This window comes from Haliaeetus leucocephalus, unplaced genomic scaffold, assembly GCF_000737465.1.
Source record: "Haliaeetus leucocephalus isolate CR32 unplaced genomic scaffold, Haliaeetus_leucocephalus-4.0 Scaffold450, whole genome shotgun sequence".
Lineage (NCBI taxonomy): Eukaryota > Metazoa > Chordata > Aves > Accipitriformes > Accipitridae > Haliaeetus > Haliaeetus leucocephalus.
In genome coordinates this window covers 10,983,712-10,999,726 of record NW_010972886.1, presented here as the reverse complement: position 1 = coordinate 10,999,726, position 16,015 = coordinate 10,983,712, and the positions used below count along the sequence as shown (strand labels likewise).

The 16,015-nt window shown below is 39.5% G+C and overlaps 1 protein-coding gene across 1 annotated transcript in view; it reads right to left on the bottom strand.

The window, feature by feature from the left end:
- Positions 1–16,009, bottom strand: part of KIF16B (kinesin family member 16B) — a 148,346-nt gene extending 132,337 nt beyond the window's left edge. The window contains exon 1 of the mRNA XM_010574790.1: positions 15,918–16,009. Within this exon, the coding sequence (XP_010573092.1) occupies positions 15,918–15,964 (47 nt within the window). The 5' untranslated portion in view covers positions 15,965–16,009. The remainder of the gene's footprint in view (positions 1–15,917) is intronic.
- Between the last annotated feature and the right edge of the window lie 6 nt (positions 16,010–16,015).

The following is a 16,015-nucleotide window of genomic DNA, read 5'->3' as shown; positions in this document are numbered from 1 at the left end:
GAAGTGCTTGGGCTTGCCTCCAAATCCCTTCACCTAGGAACAGAGCAGCAGCTTGGGGAAACCTGCTTCAGAAGTTTGACTCTGCAAGTCAATTAAGTGGTTTGTTCTTAATTTGAAGTACTCTGATCAAAAGCCCAGTGAAGTCAATTATGTGGCTCTAAGGAACCACAAAACAGAATGTTACAAGATAAGCCCCAGCCTCTTACCACCATCCTGGTAGTAGCAGTTCCCATTTACCCATACAGCCATGGTAACAAGGACTAAATATTTAAACCACAAAAACCCAGTACCTTAAAACTCTTAGAAATGAGGTACCCAACATATTTTTTTAGCTGTGATACATCACGGCAGTGCAGGAGAGAGGCTCTGCTACCAAGGGAGTGTTACACAGGTTTGTTGTTTCCCAGAGCACAATGATTCCAGAAGAAAAAAGTCCAGTTCTGCAGCAGTGTTTTCATGCACCTGCTTCTATTTCACATTAGCTGTTTCTGACTGTTTTCAAAACTATCATAAAAATCGTTAGTTTAGTGTCTAAAATCATCACTTATCAACCTGCTTGACAGAGATAGGATTTCATTATATTTTGTCAATAGAAGTAATACAGGCTGCTCTTGAATGACAACCTTGAGCATAACACCTCCTGTGTTATTAAAAACATGCACATGAAAAAAAAAGAACCAGAAGAGGAAAACTGCTATATACACCATACAAAACATCACTCCCCAAATGCTAACAGACACACCTGTTCCAAAACCATCTGTTAAGTCACCTGACAAACTGGTGTGCTCAACTGGTGCAAAGAAAAGCAGAGGGCTTTAAAGCAATGAAGTGCTGCTTTACCATATTGCATGGTATCACAGCAATTACTGGATATCCACTTGCACCAACCAAAAATGAAAAAGAGAAACTTCTTCCTTTGAGTAAGAGGAGACTCAAGTTCAGGATTTTAGTGGGACATTTCCTTCCTTGTGGTGCACTGTATCACTGAAGTCTATGTTCCTCAGCTGACTGTGCAGCTACCCCCTATTCACATTCAGTTTTCCAGTAGAAATTCTAAGGAAAAGCAAAACCCATTTTAAATTCTACATTAATGAATAAAGATTACGCAAAGAAAAGTGCTTATTTAAATATCAATGCATTAAGTTATTTTCTAAGCTAATAAAATACACAATTGTAATAATTACAGTATTAATTATACAACTAAATTTAGATCTACCATAGAAAAATACTAGAGGCATGCCTTAAAAGATGCCTCTTAGTCATTTCCATGTCATCCTTAGTAGCTTTCACTAGGTCTACACTTAAGAGACTGAAAAACTAAAATACAGCTACAGGTAATAAACAGGAAAAAAGAGAAGAAGTTTCCAATGGCATTTTTTAGTAGGAAATAGATTTTGGCATCGCAGTAATGCAGCCTGTGGATAGCTACCATTCATCCTCCTTCCTCAACAGTCTCTACCTGTCTGTAACTATTTACTCAGCAAAGGTGTAATAAGTATAATGTGGCCCAATTAAATGGTCTATCTTACTATGAAAGTTTGTTTCAAATATAATTTGTAACCTGCTCCTCCAGGAAGTTTAGAAGGACTCTAGGCAGGAAGAGGTTTGGGCCAGAATTACTGCATTTTTGTCTGGATTTTTTCATGCTTCAGGTGTACAAGGGGAAATAATAAAACATGTTGGTGCTTTCTTTCCCAGACCTAGCCAGCTCTCCATATTACAAAACATAAAGCTATTCAGTAATGGAAAATTGATACAAAGTCTAACACCCATATATGAATTACACAAAATTCCGAGAAGCCTACAGTCATTAATTTTTTGTGATAACACTGATAATAATATTACTAAATATTATTAAAGAATTAGGATTTCAAAGTAAAAAAAAAAAAAAAAAAGGCCTTGTAAAGCACTAGCCAATAAAAAAAAAATCATAAATAGAATTTTGCATTTTTGTGGGGGAAGGAATAGGGAGAGGACAACCTGAAACAGAAATACTATGATCAGAATCAATAAGTCAACCTGGGAGAAGTGAAAAGAATTAACAGGAATCAAATACTAAAGCTTCATTTTAATATGAGACAGCCAAGTATAATTTATTGTACACATAAAGAGTTTGAGAGGATCCCATAAAAAACAATTGCCTGCATGATGCCAGTTATTTCCAGGCACTCATTTAATGCTGTTCAGCAGAGGCTGAGTCCCTTTCAAAAAGTTTTGATTGCAAGTTCCACCTTAATTAAAGCTTCTGGCTGTAAACAGTTGTATTGCAGTGTTGGGTACCCTTCTGAGAACCTTCAGGGCTAGGAGAACCCTACTGCAACCAGCTACTGCTCCAGCATCCATAGGAACCACTAGGCCTACCTCAGCCCAGAGACAAGCCCCAGCCACTAACCAAAGACTCTGCTTCCGCAAATCCCACCCCCCTCATCACAAAGCAGCGTAAAGGGGCCAGCTGACAAAACTAGTTCACAATTAACGCTTTGATGATTTAAGAAAGCTTCCTTCCCCCCAAGCCCCATCTGCTCACACAGCAGTGCCTAGGGCCAGCCTCCCGGCTGTTCTTGCTGCTGTTTCATACACCACGTGGAGTTCCAGGATCACAAGGGAAGGACACTTATAACCCATGATCCTGTAACCCCTAATCAAACTACAAAGCGATCAAGCAGGCAAGTTTCTTGGCACAGACACCAGAAAATACATCAGCCCAGTGCTGTTATTAACCCTCTACTATTGCTAAATTTAGCTAGTCATCTAGCAATTAGTTGCAATGAAGAGAGGGGAAAGAAAAAAAAAAGGGAAAAAAATCAGAAAAACTACTTCAAATAATACTGGCACTTTATTTAATATAAACAATATCAATATTTGTACCAAGATACACTTCAAAGAACTAATATACTTGTCCTGTAATGGGATAACTTGATAAATGGCTTACTTCAGCAAAGTTTTAATAATTTCTCCTCATCACAAGGGGCATCTGGGTTATGAAGAACTGCCCCAAACTGAAGATGATTCAGCAGCTGTATCAAAACACAGCAGCTTCATGGAAGAAGCTCCAACATAGATAACTCTGTCAAGTTTCTTTCTCTCCTTCCCTTATATTCCCTGCTTATTTTCAGGGCAAGGACCAGAGCAGTTTTTGCACCTCCATGGGCATCTAGTCGAAATCATACTACAGGTAGCCAAATATTAGCAGCATCTCCAGATTTCAAGGCAACTTTCAATGACCCCTGTTCATTATGTCACTTACCCAGTCCTCCACAGGACTTTCTGAAGATCCTCCCACAGAGAGAAGGGAGAAGAGCATGGAAAAGCACTGTTACCTCAAATATAAATCAACAAGGGAAGCTTTAGAAAAATCTCTATTACAGACAAGCAAAATGTGTTTGGTCTTTTTCCAAGTTCATCTTTAAGTTCCTTGCTTTAAAGGTCCTTCAATGGAAGGTTCAGTTACTTAAATAGTGACTTTTTATTAATCTATTCTGTATTATTCAGACACTAGAGCATTTATTATAGCTTACCCCATTAGAAAATCATGATACTATGTTTTCCATTAAATCCATGGAATCAGTTGTGATTACCATAATACCTGTCAAACATGACTCCAAAAAAGAGAACAGAAAGAACAAGACACATTTCATTTGGGAGTGGGAAGGGAAAACCAAAAAGGACAGGACAGAAAGTGCAATCAGTTTTCCCAAACAGTGTTTCAAAAGACCACTTCAGCAAACCTCCAAAGCTGCACAGACAAGGACACAAGCACCACCCGAACAACCTGCAGAGCACCTCTGTGTCAAAATAGAAAGAGGGTCTGTAAAATATACTCTTGGAAATTCACTTAACTGTAGACATCTAATGGAACATCTATTGGAAAAGGATTATACTGAAGAGCAGATGTGAGATTTTGTTTTTCAACTACTCAAAAACGTAGACCAAGCACTTGTAAAAGCAACTCAACCATGCTCAATGGCTTTTCTTTTCAGCAAAGTGCCTGCTACTTCTTATGTTCACATTTTAGACACAATGTTATGGATTTCCTGTTTTATCACCCTGCTTGTTCATCACCCGGGTGTATTTCTCGGGTCACAAAGTGAAAGCATGAGGGTTGCTTAATGACCGGGAGAATTCAAGGTAGATTTAACTGAAAAACAAGCACAGTGTGTCACAGAAAGAACTTGGCATCTTCTTGTAGCTTGGTAACATACTAACTGTATGTTTGCCCTGGTGTCCATTGAATTACACAGACCAAAACCACTTTCCTTTGTCTGAGTAACTCTTAAAAGGGGAACATTCAATTCAACCGTATGCTTTAAAAAGTCAAACAAAAACCCTCCTACACAAATTCTTTGTTACTTTCTGTAACTACAGGAAAAGTAAAGTTGGTGCAATGTGAAATATCACACAATTTCTCTTTCTTATACAGAGGTTTTTGTTTGGTTTTGTGGTTTTGACTTTTTAACTTCTTCAATGCTTATGAAATCATTTTGTAGAAAGTACTTTTTTTTAAATGTGATTCCATATCTAGGTACAGTTAAAAACATAAATCTGGTGCCCTGTATATAAAACATCTTCACTACCCTTTGGGTTAAAGTAATTTTTTCCATAAACATCAATAACAAGTAGTTTCAATATAATGGTGGCTGAGACCTAAAACCAGAACAAGTCAAGCAATCTGACTTAATCACAAGATTCTGGGAATCCACTGTGGCTTGAGTCACCAGTACTACATGATTACACTGTTGTCGTGGTTTAACCCCAGCCAAAACCAGGACAACTGTATAAAAGTCACAGTTGTCTCCATAGCAGGGCAATAGCCCAGCATATCCTGAGCTCAGTGACCCCATGCTGTTGACTGATATGGCTACAAGCCCATAATTAAATGACTGAAGCCACGTTTACACTAATATGGTCTAAAAGTTAACAACTACACCTTGTACATCAAGCAGCACAACTGCAATCAGATGTCCTTTGGACTCTGAGGAGAGGTTCCTAGGTGGATCCCCTGATAGCTGGTAAGTGCTGCAGCCTCCCCCTCATTCAGGAGGGCTCTGCAGACTCTTTCACAGCTGCCAGTTTTCTCTGAAAAACACATCTTCATTACCTTCAAGACCTCTACCAAGCTGTCCAATTGGCTGACGCCAGCCAACAGATTCAAAAGCTGCTAGATGAGACCAGACTGGCTGACAGACAGGCTGTACCATCTCTGAAGTTTCTCAAGAAGCCAGACAAGAAAACAGCAGAAAAAATTCCTGGGGACTGAAGTTAAAAGAAATAGCTTTCCATGGATATGATTGCAATTACGTCTCAGTAAGAGAAAGAAACTGTGCACATACTTGGTACTTTAAAAGAGTTTTTTCATAAAACACATTTTGTGTGGGCATAAGGTTTTCTGTGATCAATGTAATCTTAATAATTTGCTAGTGCAGGCTTATAATGATACCCACGTTCCCTTTTGTGATACCAGTTTTATAAAAAGCATTGACAAACTTGGCAAATAGTTAAATGAGAGAGTTCTGCTGCTCCCGGAACTTTCTTCATAGTGCAGCTGAAACCAGAATAATAAACCCAGTGACAGAGAATGCAGAAACAGGGAATCTTGTACATCTCATGAAACGGAAACATTCCCTAAGTTTATATACTAGTACAGACATATCAGTTCTTATATGAAGGACAAACAAAATTAAATGCCTTTAGCCATAAGAATAAATTTTACCAACAACACTGAAAGGCAGTAGTTTAATCTATAGCAGCAAGGCTCTCCTGGAAAATGAACGTACAGGTATCCTTGTGCTGTCTTCTGTCAAATGATATCTAGCTTTTGGAGGGAAACTATGCACGGTCATGGTAACACATACAGACTGGTCACAAAATTAAATCATGCACCTGACCTGCTTTTTAAATTTGTATTTTTAATAGTATTATAGGTAGACTTCACCATCCCACAACTCAGATCGGGTCTGGTGGGTAGGCACATAAGCAAATTTTTAAATCATCAGCAACAGCTAATTTAAAAAAAAAAAAAAGTTACTGTATCCACACATGCCATGGTCAATGATTGCATAATAACCTGAAAAATATTTAATCTTCAATTAGCAGACTACCTCGACAGCAACCTTCCTGCTTTGCCTGCATAGATGGAGCATCAGAGCAGGCTCAGTAATGGTCTTACCAGTAGGAACTAGTCCTGCATAGCTAAGTTTCAAGATATCCACGTGTGAACCCCCTCTTACACATTTCCGATGACATGCCTTTACGAAAATGTAGCACATGCCCATCTTTGGCAGAAGCAACATAAAATATAACATCAGACACAACCAAGTTGATTTGAATGACATCCTGGAATTTTGTTGTAACTATCATGACCCTATCAAGTTTCTCTACGACTCCTGGATTTTATTCCACATGATATTTTGCTTTTAATATCTTGTATCTTCTGATTTGTTCTTTTAATCCTGCTATCCCAAGTCATAAAGATAGTATTGACTTAACCTCTTGTGTACAGCAAAGCACAATTCAAAGAAATCAGTTTCCCTGCAGTGCCCTTGTCTTTTGGGGCAGGAGGTCCTCAAATTAGAAATTCAGAAAAAAAAAAAAAAAATGTGCCTGACTTCACAGATCTATTAGCCCCTCAAGTAATCCATAAGGCTGCTGTTCTGTCATTTTTCTCCTCTACTGAGAAACATACAAGCAATCTGGACTGAACAACAATTACTTCAGTTGTCTAAGTACAAATATCTTTCAAATATATAAGCATAGAGGAAATATGATGGGTGTACTCCAGGTTTCTGTATCTCACTATTGCTTTGTATTTATAGTATAAACTCTTTGGAGAAGAGTCTTCATAAAGCCAATATATGAAGCATCTGAGTCCTCAACAATAAGAACTTCAGCCCATCAGCAATTAAGATGTCGAGTGCCACATATACCCTCCTTCTGTTAGATAACTCTGAAAAACCCTCTCTCAATAAATAACTCCAGCTTTGTTTCATAGCTCCTGCAAAATAGAGGACTTTACTCTTCAATTCAGTCAGCTGTTCTTACCAACAATACCTGCCTTTCAGATACTCAGACTTTTAAGAGTCTTCAAGTCCAAGAGCTCAGTTAGGTTAAAACAGCTGAGTGCTAATCCCATTTATTTCAAAACTAGTCTTAATTTCAAATAAACAAAGCCTGAGAAACCAACAGACTCACCTTTCTCTCACTTCATTTCATCCTGAAAGCTACAATACAGACATTCATTACCTTTTTCTCTGCTGGTCTCAGGGAGCTCTCAACGAAAAGCAGAGTTTGAAAGTATTTTATTGTTCATCACTTTAGTGCTATAACATGCATAGGTAACCTGGCAATGTGTTTGATAATACTGAAATAAATTAACTAGGAAACACTATTCTAAAACTAGGGGTTTAAGTTCAAAACGCTTACGATTGCAAAGTTTTGGGGAGTAGAAATTGTAAATGAGGCCAGTTTAATTACGTTGCTCCTTAAGTGCCCATGCTGCCACTGTGCTCCAGCCCCGCTGGTACTAGAAGGTCTTTGTTCTTCAATGCTAGGGAGGGGGACAGATGAAACAAGGTAGCGATTGTGACAAATCCCACAGGCTTGAAAAACTTCTGAAGCATTTGCATTAAAGCACTAAAAAGGGCAGAAAAATAAGCACATGTAAACAGACATGTAAAAACATGTAAAAATATGTGGGCTTCCCAATCTCTGATGGTTTATGCAACATTAAGTGTCAGTCCCAGCCATTAACCAGTATTTTGCTGAAACTCCTTAGAGCTCCTTCTGCAGCAGCCAAGTCTGCTCCAGTTTTGCTGCTCATCAACACAAGAGTAAAGCTCTGCTCTTGGGACTCTCCCTCCCTGATACATCTTGCTTGATACATGAAAACAGCAAGATCCCATTTTAAAGACTGCATACCCTGTTTATTCTCTCTCCTGTGTATAAAGCTGTACAAAAAACACTGCAGAGGAGGTTGGAGACAGAACAGCAAGTGCAGGAGCTACTTAAAAGTCACCCAGGTTTAGCCTCACCTTCCCATTCAAGCAAGATCATTTACCGTAATGACTTTCTTCAAAGGAATGAGCTCTTCTCAGCTACCTGGGCTTTCATTCCCCTCAGTGCAGGTTGTGGAAGTCTTCTATCTCATTAGCAGTAATTCCTTAGATACTGTTTAAGCTGATCCATTACGAGCTTCATTCCATTACTCCCAAGATATTATGAAGGAGCCATAACTAAATATTTAATTCCTCTTTTCAACATTTAAGCCTGCAAATATTTCTAGATTTGCATCTCCTAATCTATTCCGGTAGCCATAACACATAGAGTAGACGTGTGGCTCAGTATTTTTTGAATCAATGATTCCCATCATTTTTGTTAATCTTTTCCAACATACTTCAGATAATGAGGTTCCAAAAACAAGACTTTACAAGATATTCACCCAAGGGTTTGCTGGGGGAAGCACCAACCACAGCATCAGTGTTTGGCTCTGCAATATATTTGCAGACAAGAACTGCAATGTGATTGTAGCATACTCCTATGTTCAAATTCATTGCTTCTAAGCAGAAGAACTTCAAAGATTAACCACAGAGGAAAAGGGCATAGAAAGAAGTGGAAAACAAGCAACTAATGTTCAAAGACCACATACTTCAGCACAGGTGAGAAACTCTAGAGGAAAAAAACACCAGAGGGTGCTGGCATTCTCTATTGCTTGTAGCCCCGAGTTTCAGCTTGCTTCAGAGCTGTTGACATTTGCTATTGTGAAAAAGCCTAAGGAGAGTCCAACAAGTTTTACTAGAATATCCTGACCTGTGGCATCCAAATTCCCAGGCAACTATCATCCTTGGTGTTGGCTTCTCTGTTTGGCTTTAACTTCTCATTTTAGCAAAGGCCATACTCTCATTAGACCCCACTCGTTAACACAGCTGTCCAACACGGCATTTTACCACTCCTTAGGAAACACACATGGCTAGACCATTTGCAACTTAAATACTTCAGGAAAGCAACTGTTCTGCTTCACATTTGCAATGTTCTCCATAAACTACTGAGTCAAATAACTTTGGCATTTTTCCCCCCACCTCATGGCTGCTGCTTCTTCCATTCCTACATAACCAGGCCTGAACTATTTAATTACTACTAATTACCCTTATGCCAAAAAAAACTTAGAACTTAAAAACCAACCATCTCCTGTGCTACTATATTGATTATAAGATTTCCATCATGTCTTACTTATTCTTGCCACTGACAACCAACACTTTTCTGTAAGCCCACTGGGGTCCTCTCTATTTTTTTTTTCTTTTCTCATCCTTACAAGTTGGAGTCAACGCTCTGCTGTGAGCAAGCTGTGACTTCTACTTCATTTGCTTCAACAGCAAGTTCTCCAGCCTTTCCTCAATTTTTAAATGGTCTGCTTGCAGCCTTATAACACAGCTTACTACATCCCTTTCTCAAATATATGATCAGTGTAGATACCATTTAGAGGAGCCTCACAATACATAGCACCTCTGTTTCCTAGCAAACACTGCTAGCTCAATTGCATCTCCATTCCAGAACTACAGACAGCAATAGCGATAGCCATAAACTACCATCACTGAGACTTTTTATAATCTTTGAGGGCATTTCTACATAATGACAAATGTTTATGTCACAATTTATTGTTGGTACCCGTGCTCAAAGAACACAAGTTCTCACCACATTTAACAAGCAGAGCCCTCCCTAGCGCTGGTCAGGTACCATCAAAACCAGGGACCAACAGCCCCTTCAGAACAGACACACCTGTGTGTCCTACCCACCTCTCCTTCCCTCTCTCCCAAAGTCCTACACCTTAAACACATGGCCATACAACAATCATTTCATTTCACCTATAGGGAAACACGGACCAGATTCTACACTTCTTTCCTCACAACTGAACAAGCACTAGATTCTTCTTGTCTCTCATGTCTGGCAGCCTCACTGTGATGAGCTGCCAAGTCAAATGAATGAAGCAGCCAACTGCTCTTAACCTTACCTGAGAACCTGGCCATACCCACTGTGTATCGCCAAGCCATTGCCAACCATAACCCACCTGTTATGCACATCTTCACTCAGGTCAGGTAGAAGGTAGTGATTATTAAAGAGAGATGACATGTACATTGTCACACTGATGCTCACTCTTCTGGTCCTCCCTGTACTACAGGGTCTGTCCTGAGAAGGTGTGCATGACCATACTGTAGAATAAAACTCTTCCTACTGTTCACTCCTTTTGAAGATGTGAGAGATAATAAATAGAAAATAAAACCATTTCTTAATGTACCTTACAAAACTAAAAACACTTCTAATTTCAGACTTCAAATTCTCTTAGTATCAACTTTACGTGATCCAAGAACTCAGATCAGAGTCTACACCTTTATGCACTGGTCCAAATGCTAACAACAGAAGTAGCACATTGATGAAGGTCCTTATATATACATATATGCACAGCTTACTTCCAGAGAGAGAAGTGTATCTACTCTGAACGCTATTCCAAAAAGAAAAATCTGCTGGAGGTCATTAAAAGGGTTCAAAGTTTTGGACACAAAATATGGCAAGGTGAAAAAGTCACATTCAGAACATTTAGGTTATCTTGCCAACTCAGCATCAACATAGATTTTTATTGGATTCAGACTCACCCACAGATAAAGGCAAAGGCAAGAGAGGTACACTCGCCCCAGGCGCACCAGAGCCTTACCTATCCTTACAGATCTTTCAACTTCTTTTTATAGTAGAGAAATGATACATGATTACAAATCTAATCACTAGCACCATATTTAAAACGGAAGTTCAAAGAGTTAACATAAGAAATAGCAAACACAGCTTGCTGATAAATGGCTTATCCTCATTGGTACTGTAGTTCAGAAAGTGACAGTATTTGCAACACTTGGCCATATTTAAGCTCTGAATTATGTTTCTGCTATCACTCTGGACACATCTTAAGAGCAACAACCAACAATCAATGCTCAGAAACAGACACAGCAAAAATTTCACCATACACTTCAGAGACAAATACAATATTTAACTATGGGTGTCCTTGCTTGTAGTTACTCCATCTTTTCTTACTCTGTGTTACACTGATGTTATACACATTTTTTCAAAACACCCTATCTTTATAAATGCATGAAAATGAAAAATATACACAGTAACCTATATTTTAGAGACAGCAATTCATTATAAGACACCAATTCATTCCCCTCTTCTCCCTGCACTGGAAATTCTGTAATATATTCTCCATGTATGTCTTTTGATTCTCTTCTCAATTCTAAAAGCATGGATAGTTAATTATAACTTTCATACTCCCATTAAGCTCCTACCTAAATCACTTGTAAACATTCAGAATGGAAAATAAGATTTCAGCTGGCTCTTCAGTGTTTACTTGTTTATCTCTTTTTGCTGCTACAAAAACACTCCAGTCACATGTTCCTTGTAAAATGAAACAGCTTATTTTATATCTCTGTCCTTTGCATTGCTATGCTAATCTGAGCTGTTGAAAACTCTGTTATTGATACTAAGGCTTGGATTGTGCAAGCAGTTATTTTTAAAGATAATATAATGTTGTTCCTAAATTTCCCAAGGTACTCTGACTCCTGCTCTGCAGGCAGAGGAGTTTTTTAGACTTACAAGCATAACTGAGAGGTGTAATAATGTAAAACCAAGAGGGCCAGCCTTGCATCTAAAGAATAATAGTGCAGAACGTATTTGTGGATTGAAGTATTGGCATCAGCATGGCTTTTAATCCAAACAAATCCCAGAGTCACATAAAAGTCTTGTCTAAGCAATAAAACATATTTTCTCTGTCTCCCCACCATCAATATAAAAGCTGCTACTCTTCATGTGGTAATTGTGAATGACTGTATAACCACGTAGAGCACTATAGCCACTGACACGTATTTCTGCCATCCCCATCAGTCACTTCTGTCTGGAGAGCAAACCTAAGAAGTGTGTGCATGCAGGGTTAAAAATTGATCATTTAAAAATTAAATCAAATTGGAATTTCTATTTCATTATATTGGAAATAAGAACAGAGCTGTGGAAAAGTCTACACACATCATTTAAATAAACATCTAAAAACACCGAGAGCACTGGATAAGCACAGGGAAGAACTTACTGCAGTACAAAGCCACATTCTGATGCTAGATGCATCATCCGCAGGAAAGGATAGCATATGACCCTTGTTTAGTTTGTTCAACCAGTTAAATAAAATAATTAGTTTATGCAAATGCAAGAAAGAGATGGAAAAAGGTTAAAAATCAGAAAAAGCTTGTTTTCCTCTACTACTTCATGAATTAAAAGCCAAATAGAACAGAGCTATCAGATGTAAGAAACTGAGGGGCACAAGATTTATTATCTGAAAGAATCAAATTGATATTTCCTTTATTAAATATCAAAAAAAAATTTCTTATTTAGCATACTTCAGATGGTTTTAATTCACAAAAAAAGTATAAAAGTGGTTTTCCCGAACACTAATTGAATTCTAGTTTTCATGCAGAGAAAACGTGACATAAAATGGAAGTAAGAAAAGATTACCCCCTCATTCTTCTTAAAAGACTCTGAACAGATGAACATAAAGCAATGTATTTATTTGAATTGTGCAGATGCAGTGCATAATACAAAACAGAGAGCCAGAATTAGGTTGGGCTTAACAGGATCCCAAATATCTCACACTGTGCAGAAGACAGTGACTAGTAACCAGTAACCCAAAGTCATCTGTTCAGTAAGTGAACAGAAAAGTGCCTCAAAGCTGACTACACTTCTCTGTAATCCCATAATTTTGCCCAGGAAACAGCCATTCTGAGGAACGACAGGATCTTGATGAGAAACTGCATTTTGTGGGACCTGATATGGGATTCTCCAGTCAAGTCCTCCAAATTGTAAGACAATAAATGAATGCTTCTAGTGACTGTTTTGGAAAATGAACCTTAGAAATAATGGTGACCAAAACCATTAACTTGCCAGCAGAAAATACATCAACCACCCAACTTCACCTCCCTGCAGATTTCTACTCAATGAAGAAAACCTAGTCCCCTGCCAGCTGGCAGGTTTTTAGGCACTTTACAGAAACATTAAAATATAAGCACAGACTGAAAGGTTGTCATTGCAGTTCAGTACTGAATGAGGGAAACCAAAGGATAGATGGAGACTCACCAAGTAACTGAACTTTCTAAGCTCTCACTCACAACTGGTTTCAAAGCAGTAACTGTAAAGCCATTAGACATTATTTTTGTTATGTTATCCAGAGATATAGTCAAAAATCTCTATTGTAACCGCTGTGTAACACATTTTGGGATGTTAACTACTTTAAGAAGAATGGTCGAGGGCTTTGACAAAAGCACTGAAATGCACAAATTCCTTCCAGGTCAAGTCAGAGAACGAGAAGATTAAAAATAAATCACAGCAGAAAAAAAGGGGGAAAAAAAAAAAGGAAAAAAAAAACCCTAAAGTTTGTCATCTAAGCAATGGAACAGCAAGTAATCCTTAAACAACAACCCCCTCCTGATCACATGATTCATTCCAAGAGCCACATTCATGACTTATTACACAATTAGCAGTGCTATGACACCACACAGTGCAACTGCTCCATAATGCAGGAGTCTTACCAATAACCATTCATTAACTCTGTCTTCTCTAATTAAAAATGACTCATGAAAAAAGCTGCATTATATGATTAAGCTTCGAACAAACCAACGCAAATTTAGAGACACATACAAAATTAAACTTAACTCTATACAGTATCACATTAAAGATTTTGAAAATAAGTGCCACAGAATGAACCCCTGATTGGAAAGTTCCTTTGAATGGGCAGAAAGGCCCTTCTTCCGTAAAACACTGCAACAACCCATAAAGGGGAAGGGAGCACAGCTGGGAGAAGACATGTACAAGGGAAGCCAATATAAGCAAAACATGATTACTACTCCTGGCTTATGGTTCACCATACATTCACTATTGCAATAGGAAAAGCTATTGGATCCTCTAAGGCTTAGGACCTCAGTTTTACAACATACAGCACGAGTTCAGCACTGACTGAAGGAGAGGAACACCACCGACCCCAGCACCACTCCTGGGCTGCAGTACCAGGTGCCACACCAAACAGCAATCACGCCTCTGAAAAAAATCAAGACTTAGAAGCAACATCCCATGACACTGAATCCAGCTTCCTGATAATGTTTTATAAACATCAAGCACCATCCCATAAACAGCAAGGTTTTAACAACTTGAACTGGAAGGCTCTTCACAGTTTGCTTATTTCCATAGTCAGACACTTATCAGTTTTCAGCATAAGTTTATTCACAGCCTACTCATTGCCACTCAGTATGCTGTGTCAAAGACAACGTTGATCACACCAGGCCTCTGCCTGCCCTGCTCTTAGGCTCGTTCTTTTCCATCATATCACAATTTTCATCATTTTCTAGGTATGCTTTGATCTAGCCCCATCCAAGTTATCCTCCCATTTGTGTTCTAGACACAAGGTCCAGTGTCATCGTCTGTAATATTCTTTTGCCACAACACTTGCAAACTTCTACTCACAATTTATCAGTTGGTGTTTCCACTGCCTATCACAATTACCAGCCCTTTTCCCTTCTGCCATATGCTTCCCATTTCCCTCTCTCTTCTGTCTCTTAGCAGGTCACAGTTCTAGTCTGCAAACAAAACTTCTCTGTGCTACCAAAACACTACAAATAACAAGTCTTATCAATACTTTAAAAACCTAAGCTACCTGTTGTCAGAGATTCTCGAAGGAAAAGTGTATATATAGAATCATTATAAAAATTTAAAAGAACCATATGTTAAACTCGGGGTGGGGGCAGAAGCAGGAGGATGTAACAAGATTATTCACTAACCCTGACCTCTAACCACTTGGCTCCGTCAAACTGCCTAAACTACTTGAAAAAAATCTGCAATATTTTCCCCTTCCAACCTTCATCAACTTTATTTTCATAAGGTTTGTTTTTCCCCCACTGAAAACAACAAGATATCAACTGACTTTCAGAACTTGGCAAATTTTTTTTTAAATACTTGCGTCAGATCAAGTGAAAGGAAGGGTGGGAGCCTGATTGGCTGCCTATGCTTTTAAAACACTTTTCTTTTTAACTGGCTACATCATTCCAGAACAAGGGAAGAAGTAAGAGTACTGCCAGTAAAATCTGATCATTTTCTACATATGGTTCTTAAATTATTTCATTAAAAGTTAACTCTATCATGCACTTGCTTCACCAAAGAAAACATTATTTATTTCCTTGATACATCTCAGGAAGTGGGTGACAAACTCTTGTCAATACAGTAAACGGGGCAGACTGTCTCTTTTATACTTTCATCTTAAGTAGCCAGCTAATAACTTTTACCATAGCGGCTCCTCCACAAAAGCTGCTGTTACAAATGAAGTAAACAACCATCTCTCTCTTGCTTTCAAGTAGGTAGAAGGGGCTGCAGTTTCTAGATGAAGTAGCTTGCTTTCACATTTTAGAAGCCTGGCTGTACACCCTTGGCAGGCCCATGCCTCTCTTTCCTACCTTCACCGAAGTAACCTTTTCCTCATTACAAAAGGATCAGACAAAGCAACGCTCAAGACCATGAATGACTGAACTTTCCAGCAGGGGCCCCACACCTTCCAGCACAACAGGGGAGCTACTCCACAGACTGCGGGGAGGAGAGGCGCTCCCAGCAGTTGCTCCTGCAGCGCCGAGCCGCTCAGCCGAGTGCCAAGCGGCCCCTGAAGTCCCAGGCGGAGCTCCCCCTCAGCCTCCACCCCTCTAATGGCTGTCACCGCCTGCACAGGTGGGACACGGAATGTCATGCACCCCCCGCCAGCGGCGACGGCGGCTCAGAGGCTGCACCCCTGCGCCTGGGACGGCGCAGCACCTCGGGAACGGGGCGCGGGAAAGGCCGGGGCGGCCCCGCCACCGGGCCGCACTCACCTGCGGTTCATGGGCCGCACTCGCACGGCCACCTTCACCGAAGCCATGGTTCATCCCCGCCAGGCCGCTCGGGCTCGGGCCCGCACCTGCTCCAGCCG